Source organism: Vitis riparia, chromosome 10, assembly GCF_004353265.1.
Source record: "Vitis riparia cultivar Riparia Gloire de Montpellier isolate 1030 chromosome 10, EGFV_Vit.rip_1.0, whole genome shotgun sequence".
Lineage (NCBI taxonomy): Eukaryota > Viridiplantae > Streptophyta > Magnoliopsida > Vitales > Vitaceae > Vitis > Vitis riparia.
Window position 1 is genome coordinate 17,909,887 of NC_048440.1, and position 27,635 is coordinate 17,937,521.

At 36.4% G+C, this 27,635-nt stretch overlaps 3 protein-coding genes across 4 annotated transcripts in view; 1 reads left to right on the top strand and 2 right to left on the bottom strand.

The window, feature by feature from the left end:
* Positions 1 to 528: 528 nt before the first annotated feature.
* LOC117923006 (stem-specific protein TSJT1-like) lies at positions 529 to 2,270 on the top strand. The gene is made up of 4 exons (XM_034841266.1): positions 529 to 891; positions 1,308 to 1,548; positions 1,668 to 1,788; positions 1,898 to 2,270. Exons 1-4 carry the CDS (start codon positions 680 to 682, stop codon positions 2,092 to 2,094), a joined length of 771 nt encoding a protein of 256 aa, XP_034697157.1. The 5' UTR covers positions 529 to 679; the 3' UTR covers positions 2,095 to 2,270.
* Positions 2,271 to 2,940: 670 nt separating this feature from the next.
* On the bottom strand, positions 2,941 to 11,703 carry LOC117924088 (trafficking protein particle complex subunit 13). Its single transcript, XM_034842643.1, has 12 exons — positions 11,276 to 11,703; positions 11,107 to 11,191; positions 10,580 to 10,710; positions 10,383 to 10,485; positions 10,145 to 10,159; positions 9,057 to 9,202; positions 8,690 to 8,885; positions 8,425 to 8,499; positions 4,830 to 4,946; positions 4,427 to 4,471; positions 3,993 to 4,091; positions 2,941 to 3,432 (listed from the first exon to the last, which is right to left on the bottom strand). Exons 1-12 carry the CDS (start codon positions 11,557 to 11,559, stop codon positions 3,412 to 3,414), a joined length of 1,317 nt encoding a protein of 438 aa, XP_034698534.1. The 5' UTR covers positions 11,560 to 11,703; the 3' UTR covers positions 2,941 to 3,411.
* Positions 11,704 to 13,543: 1,840 nt separating this feature from the next.
* Positions 13,544 to 27,635, bottom strand: part of LOC117923952 (mediator of RNA polymerase II transcription subunit 16) — a 45,695-nt gene continuing 31,603 nt past the window's right edge. For both annotated transcript variants that reach the window (XM_034842466.1, XM_034842467.1), the window contains 6 exons: positions 19,238 to 19,474; positions 18,589 to 18,760; positions 17,691 to 18,211; positions 17,320 to 17,496; positions 15,784 to 16,161; positions 13,544 to 14,443 (listed from right to left, as the gene is read on the bottom strand). In XM_034842466.1, coding sequence (XP_034698357.1) covers positions 14,300 to 14,443; positions 15,784 to 16,161; positions 17,320 to 17,496; positions 17,691 to 18,211; positions 18,589 to 18,760; positions 19,238 to 19,474 — 1,629 coding nt within the window. In that variant the 3' untranslated portion in view covers positions 13,544 to 14,299. The remainder of the gene's footprint in view (positions 14,444 to 15,783; positions 16,162 to 17,319; positions 17,497 to 17,690; positions 18,212 to 18,588; positions 18,761 to 19,237; positions 19,475 to 27,635) is intronic.

The following is a 27,635-nucleotide window of genomic DNA, read 5'->3' on the forward strand; positions in this document are numbered from 1 at the left end:
ACTTGTGCCTATATAAGGGTTAAGGGTATTTTAGGGATTAATGAAAGACAATATTGTTCATCCTATTTTTTATATTTTATTTGAGTCTTGGACTTAAACTATGATATATTGATAAAATATTAATTTTTGGTCGCACAAAACACAGTTCTCCCTCAAATAAATCCCTTAAAATAAAAAGGTCAATGTTATAGGTACTGTAGGTGAAGAAGGCGAGTAGGATAAGAAAGAATCGTGGGAAATAGAGGCATTAATTTCAAATCACCACGTAGTCGTCAAAATGTCAATGATTGCATCCCCTGCTGCTGACTCGATCACAGCGCACGCCCACCAAACATCATCATCACCCTCCTGCCCCATTAACAAGACACGTAATGCTGACTAGGATCATTCTAGATAAGCTCTGTAGACCGATTCCTCGTAAGTCGTATCCATGGTAGTAATATTATAGAGTTATAATTCCGCTTTCAGGCAACACGCACTATTTTATGGTTCGGGCCTCGGCCCGCGGGTTTGGATAACAACGCCACCTCCTCCTCCTCTCATCACTGTCATACCATATGCTATATATACTCCTCCACACCCACCCTCGTCTCTATCCATTTTCCTTTTTCTATCGTTGTTGGTGCGTTTGGTTAAAAGGAAAGAGCAGGAGATTTTTCTAGGCAGAAAGAAGAAGAAAATGTTGGCGATATTTAACAAGGGATTGGTGGAACCGCCGCAGGAGCTGAATAGCCCAGCTTCAGTGAAGGTATCTGTGAAGCCCAAGGTTCCAGAAGAGACTCTCAAGGATTTTCAGTCATGCCATTCCACTAATGCTTTCTTAATTAGTCTTGGAGATGCAGCATTGCTTTCTTATATTCCTCCATGCCCACCCTACTCCACCCAACACAGGTTTCTCTCTCTCTCTCTCTCTCTCTCTCAATAATCAAATTAAAATTTAATCGGCTACTAAGTTCCAATGGCCTTAAATGGGCCTAGATCATTTGAATGGACTTTTCCATCCATATCTGACCCATGGCAGTGGGCTTTTTATCTTCTCTAGAAAGCTACATTTTATAGATAGACTCCCCACAGAATGTTAGAATCCAGAAATCTTAGGAGATTCTGAGAAGCCATTTTGTCAAATCTCTAATCTTTGCTATGATGAAATGCCATAGAAAACAAATACTGTATACCCAATGACCCATACACAAATCAAAGCTTTTTACTTCAATTAAAATGTATGTAGGCGAAAATTAGAATAAGATACTACTTCCTATCAATTAAAAAAAGGGGGCTTGTTGTACTAATTATATTAGGGATTGCAGGTTTTTCTGTGGTTTGGATGACATATACTGCATATTCTTGGGGACATTGAACAACCTATGCAGCCTCATCAGGCAATATGGACTGTCTAAGGGCACTAATGAGGCAATGTTTGTGATTGAAGCATACCGAACCCTCCGCGACAGGGGTCCCTATCCAGCTGATCAGGTCCTTAAAGACATGGATGGCAGCTTTGGATTTGTGCTCTTTGATAGCAAGGCTGGAACTGTTTTTGCTGCATTGGTATGTTGTTCTCCCTCAGTTACCAATTCTTCAATAAGACAGTGTGAAATTGGACAAAGGCTAAGGCTGAGTTTGTTGTGTGTTCATTTGCTTACTATTTTGTGAATGTTGTTGAGCAGGGTGCGGATGAGGGGGTGAAGATGTATTGGGGTATTGGAGGTGATGGGTGGCTGGTGATTTCTGACAATTTGGAGGTCATAAAAGCAAGCTGTGCTAAATCATTTGCCCCCTTCCCAACAGGTACTAATTAATTAATTAGTGGTTTCTTTCCTCTTGACACCACATTTGTTTTAGAAAATGAGAGAAACTGATAAAGTAAAAATAATAATTGTCTGGGTGGATGATGCAGGGTGTATGTTCCACAGTGAGGGAGGGTTGAGGAGCTTTGAACATCCGATGAACAAGATGAAGGCAATGCCCAGGATTGACAGTGAAGGGGTAATGTGTGGTGCCAACTTCAAAGTTGATGACTATTCCAGGATTCACAGCATGCCCCGTGTGGGAAGTGAAGCCAACTGGGCAGTATGGGGGGGCCCTCATGTCTGACTCTTTTGAACATTCCAACATAACTACATGACCTTTATACCTCTTTTCTTGCAACTGGTTTTGTGTTCATTTTCTTTCTGTTATTCCACTTTTTCTCAATGTGTATTCTCCTCCTTTAGCTACTAAAATTGACGTTGAGCTGCTGGATTCCATGAAGAAAATGTTCTAAAGGCGTACATTTGGTTTCTGAACCTATCACTAGATAAACAATAACACACTCCAAATTGTCTGTTTACAGCACAAATCGTGGAAGTAAACTATCAACAACATGCGTGCCTAATAAAAATTGGGTTATTTGATTAAAAAATGTTTAACTAATCCCCCATTTCTTCAAGACATGGAACCGTCATTTTTTCATTCATCAAATATCAAAGCATTTAAATAATAATAATAATAATAATATTTGTCCAATTGAGATTATGTTCACGATAAAGAAACTGACCCGCAACAGAAAACAGCCATGTAAAAGCTACTCAGGGCCCATGGAGAGACATGCAAGCAATGGGACATTTGAGCAACCAACATCCATCATAAACCGTTTAAATGACTGTCATTTATCTAGACCACCAAAATTGACGTTTGTTAATTGTAAATCATTAAATTGTCTCCAAAACTCATTAATCATCAAAGGATTAGCTACTATCTCATCTAATCCCACTCAGCAGCGGGTAATCTGTTTCTGGATGCAAATTGAAAAGAATAGCAGACAAATCTGACGCCAAGGATTTTTGGTATAGGATTAGGATCACACCCCCAACTACAACCAAGCAACACATCTGCCATAGTGAATATTGTGAGTGAGTAGCCCAACTTGAATTGACTTGCATCACAACCAAGGCATGGACCGGGAGTGAAATATTACTTAGCTCCATTCATCTTATATCTTCAGCAACAAGAAGTTCAGTTATACACCAGTGTTCTATAATTCTGTTTGAAAGTTCTTTGCTTCCTCACATCGAAAGTGTAGAAAAAAAATCAGTTAACCTAATTGAACATAGGGGTTTGCATTTGATATGTAGGAAACAAGGAGCAGTAAAAACTTAAATTAGAAAAAGAAAAGCCAAAAAAAGAGTACATCCATCTGGCTTGTTGGAGATTTGAGGAAAATTCTTGTAGGAACAAGAAGCCAGTCTCTGTGACCTGGAGTGCAGGCATCTGATCATCAAGCTTGACAAGCTTTAGGGCTTCCTGGTTTCATAAGCTAGATCTAATGAAAGCTAACAAATGGTATGTGGGACGCATCATCAAATCACTTGCTCAAAACAATACTCAAGATCCACATGAAATAGTCCTTGGAACAGTCAACTGGCCAATAAATCAGACTGAATCCACAAATATCTGCAACATATCCAAAGTAGGTCAGAACCAAATTACACCATAATATTCTGGAGTTCCATAATATTCTTGGTGTTCCAGAACTCCAGAGGCAAGATTCCAATAAAAAAAAAGAACTCCAGAGGCAAGACATAAAAAGGCAATATCATAAAACCTGCTCCAGCCATAAATCCTATATTGATGGCTCATGTGTCCAATGCTCTAAAATATTATAGTAAAATTGGAACATAAGACACTTTTGATAAGGATTTAAACTTCAATAATATACTCAAATTAATACCGAATTCTTAAATACTTGAAGCATAAAGCAGAGTCAAATTTTATGTATAACTGAAAATATGAGAATTCCTTCGTTTCTTTTCTTTTGTTTCCACCAAATTAAAATACCCAGCTGGGTCAGCCAAACCATCACTGGATTTCATGAATGTTGGGTTATTATAAAAAATGCGTTCATTTTGGGTTAATAACTTGGACCAAACTAGTCCAACCAGCAATGGTTTAAGATACTGACAAATCATTGAACAGCCTAGTTGGCCAGTGCTGACAGAATATAGATAACTGACCTCCAAATCTGGCAAGGGTTCATAAGTTCTTTTCTCTCTAATGTCAAATACTGTGATCCCTGTGATTTTCTGAACTCCAAGTTTGGTGGCAATCAAGTTCTGGATAAGCAAAAGGCAGCACTTAGGGTTCATTAAAAGAATATACACAAGCAGTCGTAAAGAAATCTATTCACAATATCTACTTTACATGGGAAAAAAATCCACCAAAATTGTTGCATCTAAGTATCCAGTAGGGGAAAAAAATCAAAGCTTGCGAGCTACATCAGCTACCAAGTGAAGACCAAAAAATGTGTAGTTTAAAGCCTAGTAGGTGCATACACAGCTTTCTGTATTTAAAATTTTTGTACATTTTCAATAATTAACTTCATGATAAATTTAAGTTTAGACTAGAAACTTAGCCCAAGTCCCAACTGGTGAATGATAGAAATGCTTACCAGACGAAAATCTGTGGAGCAGAAAGCTTCCACCTGAGGTAAAGCCTGTCCATTGGAGTCAAATACATAAATCAGTACCAAAAGCCACATTCTTATTTGCTTGACAACAAAGATAATGAAAATACAGAGGCTAGCTTATATCATTCTCAGTTCCTAAACATTGTCCTGTTATGTCAACTCCATTCACCAAGGACACATCCAAAACCAACACAGTTACCAAGCTGCATAGAAACCTTGGGTTTCTACTTTAAAACAGTATTGTCATGAGCAGCTATAACCAGTAAGTGCTAAGACTGGGGAAGGAATGGAAGCATATGCAACACAGAATCTTGTTAGGAAACATAATGTTTGATGATCAGGATGGACTTAGCAAATACAGTATAAATACAATTAAATGCCTTACCATTGCTCGGAGGCCATTAACCATAACAACTTGCTCCTCCCGGGAATCACTTTGTGATAGCCAAACTTCAAAAGGGCCCATTGTCCTGTCTGTCTGGTTTGTGAGATTCAAGCGTACCTGCAAAAAGGAAAACTGGCTCAATTTCCAAGTCACTAAGTTATGTATGTACCTGGCAAAATAGATGCTGAGATTCATAGGTGAAGAGTGAGAAGCAAGAAGCGACATGCCTAGGAAGTTAGGTCAGGTAAAACAGACAACACAATCTAGTGGCCTATTTGAGGCACAGACACTGAATATTTTTTCTAGTTGTTGTAGTTCTTCTAAATCAATCACAACAAGCTCTGGAGCCTACAAAAATAAATAAATAAACCTTACTCTGGAAGACTGGAACTGTTTGTGTTTCTCATCAAATTAAACAGTAATCTGTCCAGATCAATAACTGTAAGGGGGAAATTTAAAAATAAAGAAACAAACATACAATAAACACTTTATCTTTAGGTTCCTTCTACAAAAATCTTAAATGTGGATATATAATAAGCGCATGGTTCTTCAGTACAAGGCTTCAGACGGAGATGGAGATCTTCAATTCATAGATGTTTATCGTCTGTAAGTTTTGTAATGCTAATAAACAGATGTGCTAAAGAATGGGTTAAGGTACCAAGGGGCTTAAGATAGGGTGTTGTGCTTTCTCCATTTCTCTTCACCACTATAGCAAATGTCTTGAGCAGATTGATGTCAAGAACAGAGTGTCATAATTTTTTAAGGCTTCCTAGTTGGTAGAAGTAGAACAAAGGTGAGTCATCTATAGTTTGCTAATGACACCATATTCTTCTCAAGAGCCTATTCAAATGTGTTGCAAAGCCTTGAGATAATTTTCTTAGTGTTTGCACATATTTTAGGATTGAAGATAAATCTAGACAAAAGTACGTTATTGGGTATCAAGGTGAGTCAAGATTTACTTCTTAATCTGGCTACCACTTCAGAAAGTTTTCTGATTGGTCTTTATCTTAACTAGGTCTTCCTTGGGAGGAAGGGCCAGGGGGGTGAGGGTGGTGGGAAGGGGGATTGGGGTGTTCGAACTCAAAAGTTGCCTCCCTTTTGGATTCAGTTATGGATAGAATTTCTTGATGGCTAGATGAATGGAAGAAGACTTACTTGTCCCTAGGTGATAAAATAACTCTAATCCATTCATACTTATCCCATATCCCTTCTTATTTTCTATCTATTTTTATGACTCTAATTAAAGTGGCTAATAGGATTAAGAGATCACAAAGGGACTTTTTGTAGTCAAGCGTATCAGAAAGGAAGAGAGATCATCTTGTGGATTCAGATTGGGTTTGTAAGATTAAGCATGAAGGGGATTTGGGTATAGAGAAGATAGCCTTGAGGAATAGAGCCCCCTTAGGTAAGTGGCTATAGAGATTCCATAAGGAAGGTAATGGTTTATGACACAATATCATTTGAGTATCTACGGACTATACACTAATGGATGGGATGCCAATATTGTTGTTAGGTAATAGCATCACTGTCCTTGGAAGGCCATTACACAAGTACTCCCTGCCTTCTCTCGTTTTACATGTAATTTTTTGGGTGATGGTACGGAATTTCGGTTCTAGGAAGATATTTGGTGGAGTGACCAACCTTTTTGGATCCACAAACCTTATAGGGTGGTAAGGTCAAGAGATTCTGGTGTTTCTTCAGTTTTGATTTCATCCTCCTCTTCTTTGTCTTGGAATTTCAATTTCCTGTGCAACCTTTTTTAACACAAACTTGAGGAATTTACTCTCCTTATGTTGACTTTAGACCATGTGTATTTATCATCCATATTACTAACCATGATGGTTTGGTCTTTGAATCCTTTGGTTTGTTCTTAGTCAATTTATTCTTTACCTCTAGCAATCTAAGTTTCTTTTGTCCAACAAACTTCATTTGAAAATCTAAAGTCCCACTTGAAGTCGATGTTTTTACATGGCTAGTGGCAAATATGAAGGTTAATACCAATGACATGCTACAAAAGAAAAGACCTTGCAAAATCTTTCCATCAAAATGATATACCATGTGTATGAGGAGTTGAGAATCAATGGATCATCTTTCTATGTTCCACCAAGGAATGTGGTGGAGATGCTTAACTATTGCTTACCACGGTTTTGGAAGTCTTCTTAGAGGGAAGTAAACTATGGTGTATTGCTAGTCTTATATTAATTTGGATTATATGACAAGAGAGGGATGTGAAGATTTTTTAAAGCAAATGGAGTTTTTTAGAGGTAATGTAAGATAATATTTATCCTCTTCTCTCAAGAATTAGCTAGTGTAATATTTCTAGGGAGTATTATACCACTAGGCTAGACCTAGTATGTAGATTGCTATGTTGGTTGAGTAGATACTCCTTAAATGAATGCATCCTCCAATGTGTAGTGTCAAGTTGAATTTTAATGGGAAATCCTTGGGTAACTTAGGATGGTTAAGAATTGAAGGAGCACACATGGATCATCATGGAAGAAAAGTGAAAGCATCTCTAGAAATGTTGTATTGAGTCTAAACATTAAAACAAAGATATTAGCCTTGTTGGAAGTAATATTTTCATAATCAGACCGGTCATTGAATCGAAAAAGTTTATGGGTCACGATTCACTAGTCTAACCAATGGATCAACGATGGTCAAACCATTCTATCAACATGAGATTATAAATATATCCTTTATATCTTATTAGAATTAAAATAAACTGAAAAACTTAAAATGTTTCATCTCTTATCTTTAAAATTAACATATTAAATCATGATAAGGATAAACTATAAATATATTGATATTTTTAATTTTATTTAACTATAAGTATCATATATATATATATATATATATCCAAAAATTATAAACTTTTCTTATATGTTTTAATGGTTACATATTCTATTATTTTATTATCTCAAAAAGGTTCAAAAGGTTTTATTGTCATGGTGTTCACGTGCTTGAATGAATTTACTGTATGTGAAAGGGTTTAAAAGTTTGTTGACAGGTAAACAGAGCCGAGACATACTAGTAAAAGTTTAATCATATTAGTAAGATAAGCTCCTCCAAAAGGGGCTGGCATTTAAGACAAGATATCCTACTGATACTACTTCCCTTCTGCCACTGTTTTCAGAAGAAGAAAGAAAACTCACCCAAGTGAAAAGTAAAACCATTTGTCACCTTTTTTTTGGCCTGTGGTCACACATTCAAATCCAAATGAAAACTCAACATAATATCTTGGCTACAGAAACCAAATATTCCATCCACAATTAAAGACAAAATCACTAACAAAATTTAAAGGAAAAAAACACTTTCCATGTACAAATATCATAGTATCAAATTATTATCAATTCTTGAAAACAAGGTCATGTTATAGACACCATAGCATAGCCCACTTCTAAAAAATAACCAAATTTGCAAAAGAAGGGTGAGCAAATCAACCAACAGATCACAGTTCAAATTTCATGTGCCAAAAGAAAAATGACATGGTTCCAAGAGGCCACCAAAGGTATTGTTAATCAGGCTGCAGAATTTATTATACGGTTCATGATGACATGAAATTCAGGAACTACAACAATAAAAAAATGATAATTACCAAAAAGGGTCTTTCCAAGATGGTAACTGATGGAACCTCCATGACCTGCAACTCTATCTCTTTGCGTGTGATGGGCTGCAGAATGAATTTTTCAAAGCTTAGTAATATCTTTATATGTAATATCTAGGTCACAAATTATTTATATACAGGGGAATGTGTAAGCATGCCTGTGCACTCACTCACATGCAGGTATGTGTGAAGCCCTGCAGAAGATGTGCCAACACATGATGAAAAAAGAAGCATCTTAAAGGCAGTGGTCACTTACACTACCAAGAATTTGCTGTGTCTGTAAGCGGCCAGGTTCACCCAAGTTTGTACGCCATGTTATTTGAAGTTTACCAAGAACATTACTTCCATCAACTTTCATTTGTGCAGAGCCCTGTGAGGACAATTTCAACTGATACAGATAATTCTGAATTCCTCCTCCAGATCTGATGAGAATTGGTGGCTTAAATATCTCCCTGTCAGTCCAAGTTAATATATGATAATCATTAAAAAAAGAAGATAAGATCAGTTTCAATAAAAAAGCACACCAAGTAACATTCACACATGCACAAAGAAAAGCATTTGTGATGAAAATAGACTCTACAAACGGAAATACGTCATCCCAGATAAGGCATCTATCACAGCACCTAGTTGGAGAATCGTTGGCTGAAAGGCCTTCACCAGCTTTTAGTACTGTTGCAGTCCAATGCTGAGATGGCTCAAATTCAACTTGGTCCATATAAAGGTTTGTTTTTGTATGATTTTCTATGCAAGCCTCCAAAAATGTATTGTCCTGAGATAGAAGTAGAAGGAGATTGCTATCATAGAAAGGATGCATTAAGATAACTGACTATGCTGCCTTTTATAAAAAGAGAGGAGTGAATAAATCAGTGAAATAGACCTACTATGGTATATAAGAGCAGTGGATATGTAAAAGCAACAAAATTTATGGGCTTGTTTGATTGCTATTTTTGAAAACTGTTCTAGAAAACAGTTTTTGATAACAGTTTTTTGTGTTTTCAGAAGAAAAAAAATGTGTTTGGGAACTTAATTCTAGAAAACAGTTTTTGTTCTAAAAAAAAAAACATGTTTTATTAAATTAATAAAAATGTTTTTTAGAATAAGTAAAACAAAAAACATGTTTGAAAGTTATTTTTTTAATTAATAAAGTGTTTTCTTCCATTAACTTGGTATTATAAATATATAAATAATTTTCATACGCACAATTCATTTAAATTAAAAAAAAATTATTCCATTTTGAAATTTTTACACTAGTTATAATTTTCTTAAATAAATGATAACTTTGTAACCATGTGTAAGTATATTAAGTTCAATAATTTAAGGAAGAAGAAAGGGTTTGTGGGTGGGGATGGGGATGTGGTGGTTGGGTGGAACTCACCTTTATGGAAACACAAAAAGCAGCTAGGAAAATACAAAAAGAAGAAAGAGAAAACACGAAAAACAATCTATTCTATGAACAGTGAAAAAACAATGAAAACATTTTTTTATTGTTCTAAAAAAAAGTGGTTTTTGAGAACACGGAAAACACAAAAAACAAAAACACACCCCCTTCCCCAAACAAGTTTTTTGTGTTTTTTGTTTTCAAAAACAGAAAACAGTTCTTGAAAACAAGAACCAAACAAGCCCTATGACTTCATTTTGAACATCCAATAGCACCCATTCGGAAAGACAGGATTCATGGACTTACACTCAACAAAATCAATTATCAACCTACCTTGACAATGCGAACCTGCACCATAGAAATAAAAGAGATTATAATTTGAAATTGTAGACAACAAATGGTAACAAAGACATGCATGGAAGATGTTAAAACAACATAACAGGCACAACTGATGTTTCAGGTTTAAGTTATGCACATTTTTTTTTTAATAAAAAATGATTTCATTTGAAAAAAGAAAAAAGGAAGAAAATTGTTGAAAAAATTAGTGATACGTAAGAAATGGGTACAATACCTTTGTCTTAACTGAAAGTGGATTAGCAACCACAAACTTGAAAAACTGCGGTAAATATTTACGCTCTCCATCCCCATCATTGTACAAAGCACTGCAGACCAAACTAAAGAAAGCGAAGAGCATTCATAAAATAGTCAGATTAGAAAAGGTGACCTCAAAAAGAATTATGTTGATGTTACTGGAAACATACAACTTACGTGTGTGCCCCAAGTTCCTTCACGTCATGTTCCACGATGAAATCATAACGGCCCCCAGCTCGTATTGACTCAACTGGCGACTTTGATGTATCCAACAACAGTATTCTCTGCTTCTCCGTTTGCATTTCTGCCTGTCATCAATCACCCACTTCTAAACAGTGTATATTGTTTCCAGGAATTTAACTTTTAACTTTGACCCAAGAAAAATGGAAAGAACTCTAATTCCATATTTCTCATCATATCTACAAGCCAGTGTAATCAATTACATTGGTCATGAGCTCACGAGTATAACTGTCATCAATTTATGACTATTGCTTGAGTATTGGATAGAAAAGATGTCGGTCCACATACACAATCAAGAGGGCATTTCAAGGCTCTTCACTTCCTACAACTGAAATTTCTCTAAATTACATTTAAACCATCAATTAATCGAACTTCTGCTACATAAACTTGAAAGCCTACATCCAAAACAAGCTATTCAAACCATGAGGACAAAATACCAAAATTTGAACGAAGTATTCACTGACCTTGATTACAACATCCCTAACTTCAAAATTAGAACTGTTGTTGATGCTAATATAGCTGCAAAAAGTCTCTCCTAGATAAATCGCTCTGCAAAACAAATCACATCATAATCAAATACAAAGATTACACATAGCATCCACGTAGAAAAGACAGATTGTGAGAGAGACAGACCCGAACGACTGAGGGAGGACGAGGAGGCCAGAGAGGCCCATGGCGTCGGAGGGATCATTGAGGAGGAATCTGGTGCGGTAGGTGAGATCAGAGTCGTTGGATTTGAGGGTGTGATTGTGGAGGAGACGGGGAAGGTCGGAAGCGGCCAGCGGATCGTCGAAGATGTCTTCGCCGGCGAGGAGATCGGCGGGGTCAAGGCGGAGGGGATTGTCGACGTGGAAGGAGGGTCTGCATAGTCGCATCACCCGAAATGCCAAGGAGTGGGATGTTTGGCCGCTGCTCATCTTTCTTTTTCTTCTCTCCTCCCAAATCTCACTCAACTTCTATCGCTGTTGCTGTTTTCATGATGATGAAGAGGAAGACTGCGAGCGGAGGGCATTTTAATGACTTTTACGGGAACATCACACTAGCAAATAATCCGATTCCTATATGACTCCTCATCTGATTCATCCCAAATCAAACTCACTCTTAACATATTTTTGGGTGTAAAATGTTTTGATTGTTATGACCAATTAGGTGATCTCAATTGTGTAATATCCGAATATTATTGCAATTTGGACTATTGGTAAATGTAGGATAAATCTAAAACTATAATATTCGGTACCTTGGAAACTGTTTTTTGGGCTCGAAATAAAAAATTATTATTATTTTTTTTATTTTAAAGAATAATTATATAAATATAAAAAATGATTGAAAATAAAATATAGATAAAAATTATTTTATAAAATATTTTAAAATATAAAAAATAAGTTTCAAATATTCCACGTTATCACATATTTTTTTAATCTAAAAATATTTTAAATCATGCTTACAACGTATTTGACAATAATTCTAAACAATATTTTTAATATTTTTAACACTTTTAAATATTAAAAAGATTGGAAGTGTTTCCTAAAATTATTTTTTGGTTCTTAAAATGTATTTGACAGTAATTTTAAAAAACGTTTTTAATATTTTTAATATTTAAAAATTTTAATAAAACTTGTTGTTAGTGTTTTCCTTGTTTTTATCAAAAGCTTTTTTGATCCATCTTCAACATAAATTATATTGGAAGTGTATGGAATTATATTTAAAAAGAAACAAACACTTTCAAAGAAGCAAGCTTTTTGCCCATTTCCAAAGATCAACGGAATTATAGATTCCATTGGCCAAAAATTTATTCTCGATTTTCTAAACTTGTTTCTTTTTTTTTTTTTTTAAGAAATTGAAATCATGTAATAATATATCATATTATATTTATTTTTTAAAAATAGATAATTCCTCCATGAGTTAGAAATGGTAACGGTGGGTTCAAGATAAGTTGGCCTTATACCAATTCTGTTCCATTTATTTAAAATAATTCTCATCATCGTCCTATTAAAAAATTAAACAAGACAGGACAAGTATGAGAAATTCACATACCCTTATTTTGAAAAATTTTAATTACGTTAAAATAAATATATTTTATAAACAATTATATTTTTATAATTTTTTATAACTTATTTTATTAAAAAGTGGAGGTTGAGACGTGATAATACATGGACCTACTCCAACTTTTAAAAACAAATCTCCAACTAGTCTCAAATTTATTTATTTAAATTTCAAATTTGTCACATTTGGACAGGTCACCCTATTGTTATCCATTTCCACAACACAAATGCAAAAAATTAAAATATCAAAATTTAACACAAGATTCATAATACTGCTGTTATTTTAACACATGAAATGGCAATGCCATTACATTACAACTCATGGAAATATTATCTTGAATATAGCATTAAAAAAGCCCTAGCACCTGATGAAATATTTTGGGTTTATTTAACAATGTTTTCAAAAATAATTTTTATACAGCAGTTCTCAATTGCTTTTAGGAACAAAATTCTGTTTTTCAAACTCAAAACATGAAATATAGATTTTTTTTTTTTAATTTGATCTCCATATTCATTTTATTTATTTTCCATAAATTTATTGTATGCTTTTGTACAATGCAAAAGTTTAAGTATTCTTTATTATTTTTAATCATTTTTCAAAATACTATTAAAAAAACATTTAAAAATAGCTTAAATTTGTTCTAAACAACCTATTTTAAAAATATATTCTAAAAAAATTATTGTCCAAAGTATATTAAATATGTTTTCTAAGATAAAAAATATTCTACTTTCTGAAAAATTGAAAACTCTTTTCAATACAAAATCCAAAGCAATTATATAAGAATGTGTTGCAGCGCACTGCACAGGTAGGACCTCCATAACTACTCGTACAGGCCAACTTCTCCATAGAAGCAGAACGACAGAAACTACCACCACAATTTTAACCACAAAATATCTACAATCGTTATGAAGATTAAACCAAAATCATTTGTTCCTTTTTACAACGGTAAGGGATCTGAGGGGTGGCAGAGATGCCATTTAGCAAATATATCAACAAAAACCAGTGAGTTCACTTACAATACAAGAGGCAGAAGCATTGGTTCCCGATTAGTTCTCAGCTCCTCTCAAATCATGAGCATCATTGTACTGGAAAAGCAAAGAAATTGAACTAAAACAGCATCCAGGCTGTTTTGGTTGTACAAAAGAATTGAGGCTTTGTACTATCCCGGCCACAGAAGCAACATGACCAACAGGAAAATAGATGCATCTGTCAAAATAATGCAGTTATGCATGTGGACATACAATAAGGGCAAGATTGTTACTCGAATAACGATATCCTATACCAGAAACTAAACTAATAGAGCGACCTTAACCACACACCAGAAGTGTTGCAGAACTTAAAAGCCTATTCTGGCATAAGAAGATATCAGCAGTCATCTGGTTGATAGGGATATCTACAATCATGAGACCCAAGTGAATTTTAACCTCTTGAAATGGATGATATCTACCTCTGCTGATCACCACCATCCGTCCAGTATAAGTCTGGTCTGCATCATGTTCAAGTCAACTGTGTTTATCAGTGGTCATATAGAAGTCCGACTTCAATTTTTGCTCCTGAGGGAGCAGGTCCTTGCTTGATAACAGAATAGAAACAGTCAATATAATCCTCTATATTCTATACAACCCGAACCCATGTTCCACCACACATTGGGCAGCCATAAGCCCAGCGGCTGATCCACCACATCTCCCGCTCATTCTGATTAGGTTGATTGGTAGCATCTGCTGCAAAAGCTGAAGTTTGCCGCAAACATCTTATGCACTGCATAAACCAAACAATTAAAATTATGATAAATAAATAAATAAATATCACCAGATCCACATGGACCTAAACAGTCAGCTTTGGTTAAAGCCAACAACAAAAACTTGTGAACAAATTCAGAAAATTTCTCCAAATGCATGTTCTTATGGAAAAAAAAAACCATGCTACAGAGGAGAAGCTGCTTGAATTTCTTTCCTCGTTTAAATTTAAACTGAATTGGATCAAGCACATGCAAGATCTTTTTATCAGTATTATCATCATTTTTAACTTAAGCATAAAATTTCTACACAAGCTGCCCACAAAACAAACCTATATGAAGGCCTTTCAATTAGGTCTTGCGAGATAACCTCCAAATGAGGAATTCCATTAGTTTCTCTTGTGAATCAATTTTCCCTAAATAGCAAGACAAAGGAGATAATTTGCCTCCTAGCCTTCCAACATATATTTTGTCTTCATTAGCACTCCACTCTTCTTGTGATTTTATGGCAATTAACACAAGTAACCTAGTTCCTCGCTCTGTACTATTGCCACTGAGATTGTATACATTTTTGGTGGACAGAATATTCCAGCAATCTCTGGAAATGTGTGAAACTGTGAGAGTTTAGAAAATTGAACAGGATTGTTCTAGAACACCTTAGGGATATGTATAAGAGATGAGATTCCAGAAAACCCTGAACCTTAGTGATGAGTGGAGACTTGTAAATCTCTTAGAATGTTTAAGGATGGATTATCAGAAAGATTCTAGATTCAATGGTTGAAGAATGCATCCTTGGAGCAAACAAATAGGTTGAGACTCTTATTTAACCTAGCACCTCTCCACCTCATCCACACCTCATATTCAAGAGCAAGTAAGACAATATATATACTTCTTCCCCTCCCTGAAACTATTAGTGTGTTCTCTTGTTAATTCCAACTTTGTGTAGCTTCTGTTCAGGGAGACTGACTGAGCAACACAGAGGTGCTACTGCAACAATTAGTATGGTGACAGCATGATCACAATGGAAACTTCAAAGAATTGGCAGTAAATCTTCTATATGTACAGCTTATAACTCAATCTATGAGATCGCTGCCTATCAAAATACCCACTATAAACCTAAAATTCCAGTTACAGAGCATATTCTTTGTAGCAGTAAAGAAGGATGGACTGATGGCACAAATGCAAGGGACTATTCATCCTATCTATAGTATACTGTACTGTTGATCCCAATATCCTACAAGACACAAACTTGAAAGTACAATTCCAAAGCAAATAAAAGTAAATAGGCATTTGAAGAGGCAAGAGAAAAGATGCACCAGAAAGAGAGATCAAGTTAAAAGAATAAATGAAGTCTACATCAGACCTTGTACCAAACCCCTTCCAGACCAGTCTTCCAGACAGCAGTGACAACATCTCTTCTAGATCCCATTATACCAAGATATGCACCCAATCCCACCGAAGTGTTCAAGCCAAAAGCTGCATCTCTTTCAGATAACCTGCGTTTCCTTGGCCACAAACCACGGGCTCCATAATATGTATCATTATTTTCAAATGAGTTCGATTCAAGTGGATCAGCATAGGTACTTAGTTTGGGAGTATCATCCACAGAACCCATATCCTCAGGATCAGACCAGGGCCCACCAAACATATTCCGCCTATGCCACTCTTCAGCAGGAGGATGGAGCTCTAACTCACGAAGTAAAAGACCAGCAGCATCTGCACCTCTAGGCCGGGGCATATTCTGTAAAGTAAGCACATTAGGAAATAGAAAAGAGGAGAGTCACAAAAAATGATATAAGCAATAAGGTTGGAGATCCCAAGCATGAAACTTCAATTACTATCTCTATCAGCCTGAGCAAGGAACATATTTCTTCTAAGAATAGCATCAATAGTAAAGTTGCTAGAAACCAAATTTTATAAACAGAATCTACAAAAATTTAAAGACCATACACAAATAGTAAGCCTTCTTTTGATAAGTAAGAGAGTGTATATATTAAAAAAAGGAAACGCCAAAACAGCATCCCAAAGTATACAGGAAGTATACGCCGGCCTCCAATAGGCTCACCCAACAGGGAGACAAAAAGAAACAAAAAACATCACCTACCCTCACTTAGAACCAAACCAATCAATAAAGCTAACAAGAGAAATACGGCCCATATCTATGTACACCCTAGACTAAGGCCACAAATTATAAACAAAAGAATTTTTCATCCTTTGGACTGCCAGTTCTGCATTATCAAACGCTGACATATTCCTTTCCTTCCAAACTGTCCAAAAAATACATGATGGGACCACCATCTAAGACTTTTTATGAGTTTTACATGCAAAGGACCCATGCCACCCAAGGAGAGTTTCCTTAACCAAAGAGGAGAGGACCCAAGAAACACCAAAGAGAGAAAAATGCAGCTGCCAAAGAACCCACGTCTTTGCATAGTGAAGAAGAATGTGATCAACGGTTTCTTCTATATCAAAGGTATATGGATTGTTAAATAACAATATTAAAAACTAACCACTAGGTAACTTTCTTAAATTTATGGAACTTCTACAGAGCAGAAAGTAATTTGATAGAATTCTTAATACATATCTACATGTACCCCGAATAAATCACATTATGGGTTCATAGAAAACACAACAGTAATGAAATTATGTTCTTGAATGTCCATGCTGTATCAGTATTATATCTTGCAATATCTTCAGGTAAAGAGAAAAGAAACCACGTCATTTTCAGGTTCTAACCACTAAGTTTTCTAGCTACAAATTTCTGAACCATAAAATTTGTCATGCTTGCAAATCAGTCTAAAACCAACATTTCGCATGGTGAAAGCAAGCCCCAGAACAAAATGGGTAGCTCCTAGATAACTGGTTGTCTCTCACAAAATTTCTTCATAACCATGAATACCTGCATATGTGGACCAAGAGATGCTTCTACAACCTCTGGTAAGACAGTATAACTCCCATCTATGTAATGCAGACGGACCTGGATGTTGTTGCTTCCCACCTGAGAAATTGGCAATGGATGTTGCAGAGCGGCTGTTCTACGACAGAGATCCATAAGTATGAGGAAAAGGACCTTCACCTGCATGACCATAAAAATCAAGAATTTTGCAAGCATATTTCATTTAAAGATATTAGCGGCCATCTAGAATACCACAAATTATTAATGCTGAACTTCAACATTGTAGAACATGAAGATTGAGGTAATTAAATTTTGTCTGCAGATCCTCCATGTTACAGTTTCTTGAAGACAATCAAAGAGTACCATTTCCTTACCTCCTCAAATGTGTATCCTTGCCCAGCATTTCCAGAACCTAATCTTGACCGGCCTGTAGGACCTTCTTCAGCTCCTTTAGCTCCATTGATGGCATGATTAGCTCGAGCAACCTGACCCTCTTCCGATCTTGCCATAGCTGATGCCAGTTTGTTAGAAACAGAACTGTTCTCCTCCACCTTACTGGTCCCAGTAGCTTGGGGTTTATGCATATTGGTATCAGCATTCCTCTGTGCAACCCCAATAACACGAGGTAATTGTGTTCGTCGGAAGAAAAAACAAAAAAGCAAAAGTTGGCATAATCTATGAAGGAAATGGCAGTCCCCAATAAGCCTAACAGCTGGAGTTCCAGGAAATGTCCCAGTATTAATACTTATGGGTATGAAGGATGGTGGACCATTTATGGGATTTGGGGTCGAATTTGGAACTCCATCAGTGGTGCTACTAATCTTAGCAATAGCACCTTGTACCCAAGCTTGCATCTGGGTGCTCCCTGTGGAACTGGTGGTACCACTTTGACCTCCTAAAAGGAAAAGAAGGCACAAGATTAGAACAAACATTGCATCCATAACAGTTAGGGAAGTAGGGAAATAAATAAATAAATAATTTTATCAAACAGAAAGAAGAAAACTCAATGGTGACACTTTCATTTATTGTCTTTAAGAAACTAGACAAGGTCAATTGTCATCCATCGATAGGACACGTATCATGCTGCTGTTACCAGCCTCAAATGGTTCCAAATGATCAAATCAAGCACTTGGGAACAATGAATACTTGAATAATTCAATAAAAGCTGGCAGTAAGAACCCAATGTTTCTTTCAGGATTGAATCCAATTTATGAAATCATTTTAAACATTCTGGATGCAGGAGATGCAGGATTGAATCCAATGAATACTGACCCTGACTTGTTGCAGGAGATGCAGAACTTTGGGTAGGACTAGCCACTGCACTTCGATTGCTGCCCGTGCCTGCAGTAACAGCATGACTTGCCAAAGTACGACAGAAACTTGCATAACGCCTCAAGCGAGTGATGAAGTGTGAAGCTAGATCAAGGACGGAATCAACATAAGCCTGCATTATGATGTAATAATAACATAAGCTAAAAGAGCACGGGCAACATCATGGATTTTTATTGACATGAACAATAATTCTGAATTACACATGACAACATGACAACAACTGAGGAAGAGACCCCTCAAGCAGCTCAATTCTAAGCCAGCTGACATGACAAGTCCAAGGTCACATCACTTGATAAGGTCTCAGTTCCCATCTACAGTAGTCGGGACACTCAACTCATACATATTCACCAAATATAGTAACTGCATGTTAAACAATGCTAAGGCATAAAATAAACATTGCAACTATATTCTAAAAGATATATACCAAAATAAATAAATAAAGCTCAGAACTGCAGACAACCATTTAAGGTACCATATTTATAAGTCAATAATATGCAAATCAAACATGTAAGCAGAACCAAAATGTCATCAGGTAAAACAGAAAAATAGAAAAAACTGCAGAAGAAAGAAAAGAAAAGAAAAAAGACACCTGAATGCTAAAAACTAGTGCTGGGTCAACGGCCATTTCTTCTTGATCAATGCCAGCTAATGTCTCACCAGTTTCTTGCCAGGGCTCAGGTACTAGAGCTGAAGGTTTCATTAGCGCTGATTCAATTCCTTTCCCCAGCATATCCAGCAGTAACCTTGCTTGCATATCCAGAACCATTGCCCTAACCTCCTGCGCGTTTATACCTTCCAATAGCCTGCATTTTATCCTGTCCAGACTCTGCATTGTATAGACTAAATTGATATTAACTACTTAAAAAACAATGCTTCTAAGAAGGATTCATGTTAACACCATCAATGGGAGAGAAATTTAACAAGCATCATATAGTCAAATTTTTATGACATAGAGAAAAGGAGAAAAATGAACATAAAAATAAGTCAACCAAGTAAACCAGTCGACAAAGAAATGGGCAAAGTAGAGATAAACAAGCCCAGCATGGACATGTATAAAGAGTACTCCCTGCCTCTCCCAGATTTATAAAAATAAAAATGAACTAATATAAGATAAACAAAAAGGTAGCATCCGTGGTATAAGAAAAGCTTTGACAATTTTAGAAAAATTAACAGATTGTACAGCAGAGACAATGCTAATAGGTTTGATTCTTCATTCTACTCAATAAATTGTATAAGAAAATTACTTGGAGGGGTGGAAAGAGAAAAAAAATGGAGTAAGATAAACCTAGGAATCAGAACCTATAGGGTTCTTCAGCACCCCATAAGACTGCACAAGTGTGATATGGAGATATGGAAGGACAGGCAGATTTTTTTTTTTTTTTGATAAATAAAGAGATTGTATTAAAAACCACCAAAGCAGTGGCTAAAAGTACAAGAAGGAGAAAAGAAAAAGAAAGAAAAACACCCCACGCTCCCTAGCAGCCTGCCAAGGAACGAAGAGCAACCCTACCCACACCCTTAACGGGAAGCCACCCACCCAACAAAATCAACTAAGGTCGAGGGACCATCTTTTATAGACCTCTTCATCTCCGACCAAAGAAAATAAACAAAAGAAACCTTAAGTCTTTGGATTGACAGCTCCTCTTCCTCAAAAGCAACTTTGTTCCTTGTCTTCCAAACCATCCAAAAAAGGCACAAAGGACTTGCTTTCCAAACACCCTTCCTCTTCTTTCCCACAAAAGACCCATTCCACCCCGAAAGCGTCTCCTTAACCGTGGCTGGCAGCACCCACTGCACCCCGAACATTGAGAAAAGCAGCACCCAAAGAGTTCTTGCCTTATCACAATGTAGAAGAATGTGATCAATCGATTCTTCATGTCTTTGACAAAGGTAACATCTGTTCGCTAGAGCCCAACCTCTCCTTTGAAGTTGATCCAAGGTGAGAGCCTTTCCCCACATTGCTTCCCACCCAAAAAAACTCACTCTAGGCTGCACCGTAACTTTCCAAATAGCCGACGAAGGGAAGGAGATTGGACGGCCTGATACTAATGATTTGTAGAGAGACTTAACCGAAAACTTCCCATAATTAGTCTCTCTCCAAATCACCCTATCATCCACCCCTTGCTGAATTTGCTTCCTATTTAAGGCCACAAAAAAACTGCACACCTCTTCCAACTCCCAATCATTAGACGGTCTAGAAAACAGCGGGCTCCAACTTCCCCCACCCTCATTGCACCTCCAAACATCCTTAACCCAAGCATCCTTGGAAACAGCCAATGCAAATAAAGAAGGAAAAGAAACACAAAGGGGTTCATCCCCACAGCAAATGTCTTTCCAGAATTTTATCCTTTTCCTATTCCCCACAACGAAAAAAAGCCTACTTTTCACGACTTCCCATTCTTTCCTAAGAGTTTTCCACCATCCCACACCATGCCCCTCCCCCCTTGCTTCCTTTGAACTCCAACCCCCTTGCTCCTCCCCATATTTTCCCCTAATCACTTGGTTCCAAAAAGCCTCTCTCTCAATAGCAAATCTCCCACTCCATTTACATAAAAGAGCCTTATTGAGGATAGAAACTCTTGACCCCCAACCCCCCATTATCCTTCTCAAGGCAAACCAACTCCCACCTAACAAGATGAATCTTCCTCTCAAGAGCCCCACCTCCCCAAAAGAACTCCCTCTGAATCCGCTCTAACCTCAGTCTGACTTTTCTAGGCATAGAGAGCATGGACATAAAGTAAATGGGCAATTAGCTAGAGTACTCCGGATCAAAGTAATCCTGCCTCCTTTGGATATGTATTGGCTCTTCCATCTAGCCAATTTTTTTCCTCATTCTTTCCTCCACACCGTCCCAAACAGCCAGCGACCTATACTGCGAACCTAAAGGCAAGCCTAGATAAGTGGTTGGGAGACTTCCAACCTTACAACCAATAGCTGCAGCCAACTCCTCTACATTATTCAAACAACCCATTGGAATAAGCTCACTTTTGTCAAGATTAATTCTCAAGCCCGACATGGCTTCAAACCACATTAAAATCCAACTTAAATGCAGCAATTGAACCTTGGAAGCTCCACAGAAAACCAAAGTGTCATCAGCAAACAAGAGGTGTGACACATTAACTCCCTCACCACCCCTGCTCCTTGCCTTACAAGCAGACACAAAGCCCCCAATTACTGCCTTCCTTAGGAGACTACTAACAGCTTCCATCACCAACACAAAAAGATACGGAGCGAGAGGATCCCCTTGCCTTAAACCTCTAGAGCTTTGAAAAAAACCTGAGGAAGACCCATTCACCAAAACGGAGAAGCTAACAGTGGAGATACACCACTTCAACATTAAATCCATTTTTCCCCAAACCCCATCTTCCTCGTGACTGAAAACAAAAAGGACCATTCCACATGGTCATACGCTTTTTCAATGTCCAGCTTACACATCACTGCCTCTTCCTTGTTTTTTAAAACCGAGTCTAAAACCTCATTAGCCACCAGAACAACATCTAGAATTTGTCTTCCTTGCGCGAAAGCATTTTGAGCCTTGGATACCACCTTCCCCACCACCCTCTTTAATCTATTAGCTAAAACTTTAGCCAACCACTTATACGGACCTCCCACCAAGTTGATAGGCCTGAAGTCCCTTAATTCTTCTGTCCCTCCTTTCTTTAGAATCAAAACAATAAAAGTGGCATTAAGACTTTTAACGAACCTGCCATGGTTATGGAAATCCCTAAAAAACCCCAAGACCTCCTCTTTCACAAACTCCCAAGATGATTGCCAAAAGGCCATGGTAAAACCATCAAGCCCGGGAGCTTTATCCCCACAAAAACCTTTAAGCGCCTCCAGCACCTCCTGCTCCGAAAACGGCTCCTCCAAACTGGCTGCATCCACAGCCTCCAATCTCTCAAAAGACAATCCCCTTAAGCTGGGTCTCCAACCTCTAGCAGAAGACAACATAGATTTAAACTCATTCACCACCCCATCTCTAACCTCATTCTCCTCTGTTAACCAAACTCTATTTATTTTTACCCGAGATAACATGTTTCCCCTCCTGTGAGCGTTAGCCATCTTGTGGAAGAACTTAGTATTCCTATCCCCCTCTCTCAACCAAACTTCCCTTGATTTTTGTCTCTAAGATATCTCTTCCAGTAAAGCCCACTTCTTAAAATCCTCTTTAGCTCCTTGCGTCCACCTCCTGAACAGAGAGAGGCCGAGATAACTCCATTTTGTCCCAGAAATCCACCTGACTCAAAGCCAAAGCCTTATTGAATGGTGGACCATCTAAGTGAAACTTCAGGTGGGAAGTTCAGGGGAATTCATTGTAAGCATGACATTGTTTGGTTATCAAGTGTCACTTAAAGATTATGTAAAAACTTATAATACATCATAATATAATGATAGTGCACATTTTTTATTGAAAATAATGCATATCACCAGTATATATCTTAAATTGTATCTTACAATAAATAAAGGATATATAGTGCAACAACAAAAAGGCACAAGGATCATTCTCAGTTAGCTCCTTCTTTAATGTTATCTCTGCTTCAACCATTTCAATTCCTTTTATCCTTGCAAATTTCATTTGGAAATCCATAGCTCCACCAAAAGTGAAGGCCTTTGCATGACTTTTAGCAAATAAGGTCAACACTAAAAACTTCCCCAATGGAGAAAACCATACAAAGCACTTAGTCCACAATGGTGCGTCATGTGCAAAGGGAATGGGAAGTCTATAGGTCATGTTTTTTTTCATTGCCCTGCAACATTAACATTATGGTGTAAATTATTTGACTTGCAAGGATCAATCGGGTTCCATCCAAAAGGGTTGAAGAGATATTGATTATATCATTTTGAAATTGTGGGGGACTTACTCGAGACAAGACTCTTTGACGCATTACTTGCCTCACTTTGATTTGGACCACTTGATGGGAAAGGACTGCAACGATTTTTTAAGATAGGTGGAGTACTCTAGAATCAGTTTGTGACTTGTTTTAGAGTACGTTTGGCAATAATTCTAGGAAGTGTTTCTAGTCTTTTTAACACTTGAAATTTTTTATCTTTCAAGTATTAGAAAGGTTAAAAACAGTTCCTAGAATCACTACTAAATGTACTCTTAGTTCTCTTCTTCACTATGGGCTTCTACCAATGAAGCTTTTGCATGTATCTTTTTGAGCCTCATTCTGCTAGATTGGAACTTTGTTTGTAGAACCACGAGAATGACCAAAGAGACACTTTGTGAATGATTACCAACTTCAATGCATTTTGTTAAGTTAAATTTTGATGGATATTCTTTGGGCAACCCAAGGCAGTTAGGGATTGGAGGTTTGCTTAGTGATCATTGTAGCAAAGTTTTGAGAGCATTCTCTGAACTTGCAAGTCAAGGTTTAGCCATTCAAGCAGAAATTCTAATCCTTTTGGAAGGGTTGTTATAAGCGAAAGCTTTGGGTCTCTCCAATTTCTAATAGAAAGCCATTTCATTATTGTCATATCATGGGCGACTAAAAAAGAAAGAGGACCATGGAAATTTGATAGGTGCTTGCACTAAATTATTGAAATTTCTTTAGAGGATATTCCTTTTTTTTCTTTTCTTTTTTTTTTGCTCCTCGCTTAGGCAATCACAAGGTAAATGTGCTAGCAAAACATGAAGCTAGCTGTATTGTTTCTTTTGCAGAAGAGTGAAGTATAACCAGATCTGACTTTTTGAATACGTATCACACCATCTATAGAGCATCATGTGCCTTTTGGAAGGATTTCTCAATATTAGAAAGCAAAATTCTTGTTTTTTTATTTTATTTTTTTTGGAAAAAAAAACACACTAGGTTACAACACCTTTGACTACTTTTTCTAGTTTTCAAGAGAAATCAAATTTGAAAATATTTTTTCTTAAAAGAATATTTTATTGGTTATTTGTAGAGTTAAAGTTAGAAAATGATGATTAAAAGTAAAGAAAAAGGTGAAAATAATCCTAAATGAGAAACTAAAACTTAAAGTAAATTCAATCTTGTCCTCAAAAAATATTTTTTCTTACAAAAATAATTTATTGGTTGTTTATAGTGCAACTTAAAGTTAGAAAATGATAATTAAAAGTAAAGAAAAGGATGAAAATAATCCTAAATGAAAAAATGAAACTTGAAGTAAATTTAATCTTGTAACCAATATATGATTTTTGGAACTTAGAACTAAAAAATTATAGTTAAATATTCAAAAAGTTTATTTATAGATTTTCTGATGAGCTTGCCCATTAAAATGTCATTGATGAATATCTATGCTTTATCTTTTTTAATCTAACCATATCTTTATGAAATTAGTTATATATTAGCCCATAAAAAATAAAAATAAAAACAAAGATACCAGCAATATATTGCTCAATCTTTTATTATTGCAATATATATGTAGTTCAGTTATATATTCATAGTTTTCCCAATTTATCTTTCATTATATAGAAGAAATTATGGTGTATTATTGATAAAAACATATAATAAAAAAAATATATAAAACGAAATAGAATACAACTTAAAAGTTTTTTTTATAGGTAAAAAGAAAAATATATTAAAAAGCGCTTGGAAAAGGTGCAGCAAGTACACACAGAGTATACAAAATGCAATAAAAGGCAAGCAAAGGGAAAAGTGAAACAAACCACTACCTGATACAAAGTGAAACACCCTAAAGTTCTAGAAAAACATAGGGTGCATCCAATTTGCAGCCAAACCAAATCGGCTAACTCCTAAATGAACAAAGCCTACATCTCTCCTACCCAACCTCCCAGCCACTCATCACAACTCTAGGCTGAACACTTAGAATCCATTTTTCACCTGCTCTTCCGACTCCTCTCTTTTCCACTTGATTAATTCTAATTAACCGAGCTCTCCAACTTCCAAAGCTCACTATCAAAACAAGACATGGACAAAGAGAGCTCGCATCTCCCAGCATGTCCTTATCGGGGTTATCCTTTCCCAAAGCCCCATCCTCACTCACAAATCAATGACCACACCCCCAACATTTTAGTAAGAATTTTCTGGAACATCCACTACCAGATCCTCATAGGAAAACATCCACAAAGGCCCACAACCACCTTACTCACTTTCTAAAGAAAACCCCTTGTCTTGCTCCTTCCACAGAACTACACTCTTAGTCAGATCCATCAGCATACCTCATCTTTGAAAATAGAAGAATACAACCTACAAGTTAACAACCATGCTTAAAAGCACAAGAATGGCATCAAACATACGACACTTTAGAACACCACAAGGTCATTCAATAGAGACAATGAGACCATGGAAGTTAGTATCATAACTTCATTTGTTAGTCAAAACAAACAATTCATTGGAATGAATTTGAAAGCCCAAGAAGGATGACTTGTCCTTCAAGAAGCCAAAAAAAGGATTACAAAAAAAACAAGGAAAAATGAGTCAACACAACAAAAACCAAGATAGCAACACCATAACAAGGAGACTACAACTCAAGGTGGCATGGTATCCCTTACAAAAAAAATTGTAATTAAGATGCTTCTTGCTTAGCCAACTAGTCCACCACTTGATCAAAACAAGGACTCAAAATAAGAAAAAACAAAAAACATCCCGAACATCTAGCCATATCGATCATTGTTGAGTAAGAAACCATCAAACTTCCATAGGCATCCCTTGCGACGCTCGTAATATAATAGTAGTTGAGTTCCCTTCAACCAAAATTATTACCAATACCCAAAGATCTTGCTTGAGGCAAGCCTTTGCACAAGCCCATTCCAAAGGGTTTGGAAAATCTTTAATTCGCAACTATGACCCATGAAACACCACCAATCTTTAATTGTCCCAAGTTTCCCCAAGAGCATTAATCAAAATTAAGCTTAAGAAAACCTCTAGAAAAAACTTCAACCATCCTACCACTACCAAAACAAGCAGAGCTCCGATCCAACAAGATGACACTTTGGTACTTGAGAAGGCAAATGCAACACATGACAAGAAAGAGGACAAAAATTATATTGTCTCACAATTTTCCTTAGTCCTCCACTTCTCAAGCCAGATTACCCAAAGGATAATGAATATAGCCATCAATTAAAGCACCTTCCCCTTAGTGTATCCTCCAAAGGCCAAAAAGGCAATCATGTCAACAACACCCCTAGAGAGGACCCAAGCCCGATAAGCATAAATAACATGTCCTACATCCCTACCCATCAAAAAAACATGTCCTACATTCCTAGTGCAACTGGATATTTTAGGAGGAGATAATTGATAGCTTCCTTGTACAATACTAAGGACTTTAGAAGGCCTCTTCAATTACAACATGTCATTGGTATTGACCTTTTACTAGTCACAAGCTATGCAAAAGCCCTAAGGTGGAGCTTTAGACTTCTAAATGGATTTAGTTAGGAGGAAGGTGAAAGGATGGCATAAATGTAGAAACAATTATAAAGGGGTACGAGGAAAATAACACTTAAGGCGAAAAGAATTATAATATCTTATTAGGAATGGAAAAACAAAAGACAAACATGAAACAAAGAGGTTCTAAGCAAAAGGAAGATCATCAATTCCCTGGTCATGGTTGACATTAGTAACCAAAAGAGTGTTTCAATTTAGGTATTGTAACTTGCACTATAGTAAGATTCAATCTTTAGATCGACAGGCATGAATATAATCACCTTATAAAGTGAAATAGAAGGGGAGTAGAAACAGTTTGCTAAAACACAAGTAATGATTCCAAGATGAGCTAGAAGTTAATGTTAATAAGGCACGACTAGCCTACTTGAGTCAAAGCAAGGATGAAAATATTAGAAATTTTATGAAAATATTGGACAAAAATTCAAAAAAAAAATGGTAGGACAAAAATTGATCATGACTTGTGAAAATGTGAAAAAAAAAAAAACAAAATCTAAGAAATGATAAAACAAGCAATAATACATATATTAAAGTTGTTCTTTTTATGAAAACAATATATGTATCATAAAGCTTGTGATTTAGACAATAATATAATGTAAGCTGACAAGAAATATAAATTTTAAA

Bases quoted from the DNA above. Each gene is read 5' to 3' on its own strand.
- LOC117923006 (XM_034841266.1), top strand. From the start codon at position 680: ATGTTGGCGATATTTAACAAGGGATTGGTGGAACCGCCGCAGGAGCTG. The intron at 892-1,307 runs GTTTCTCTCTCT...TAGGGATTGCAG, and splicing joins CCCTACTCCACCCAACACAG to GTTTTTCTGTGGTTTGGATG. The intron at 1,549-1,667 runs GTATGTTGTTCT...GTTGTTGAGCAG, and splicing joins GAACTGTTTTTGCTGCATTG to GGTGCGGATGAGGGGGTGAA.
- LOC117924088 (XM_034842643.1), bottom strand. From the start codon at position 11,559: ATGAGCAGCGGCCAAACATCCCACTCCTTGGCATTTCGGGTGATGCGA. The intron at 11,192-11,275 runs GTCTGTCTCTCT...TTTGTTTTGCAG, and splicing joins GTCCTCCCTCAGTCGTTCGG to AGCGATTTATCTAGGAGAGA. The intron at 8,500-8,689 runs GTAAGTGACCAC...TTCATTCTGCAG, and splicing joins CACAGCAAATTCTTGGTAGT to CCCATCACACGCAAAGAGAT.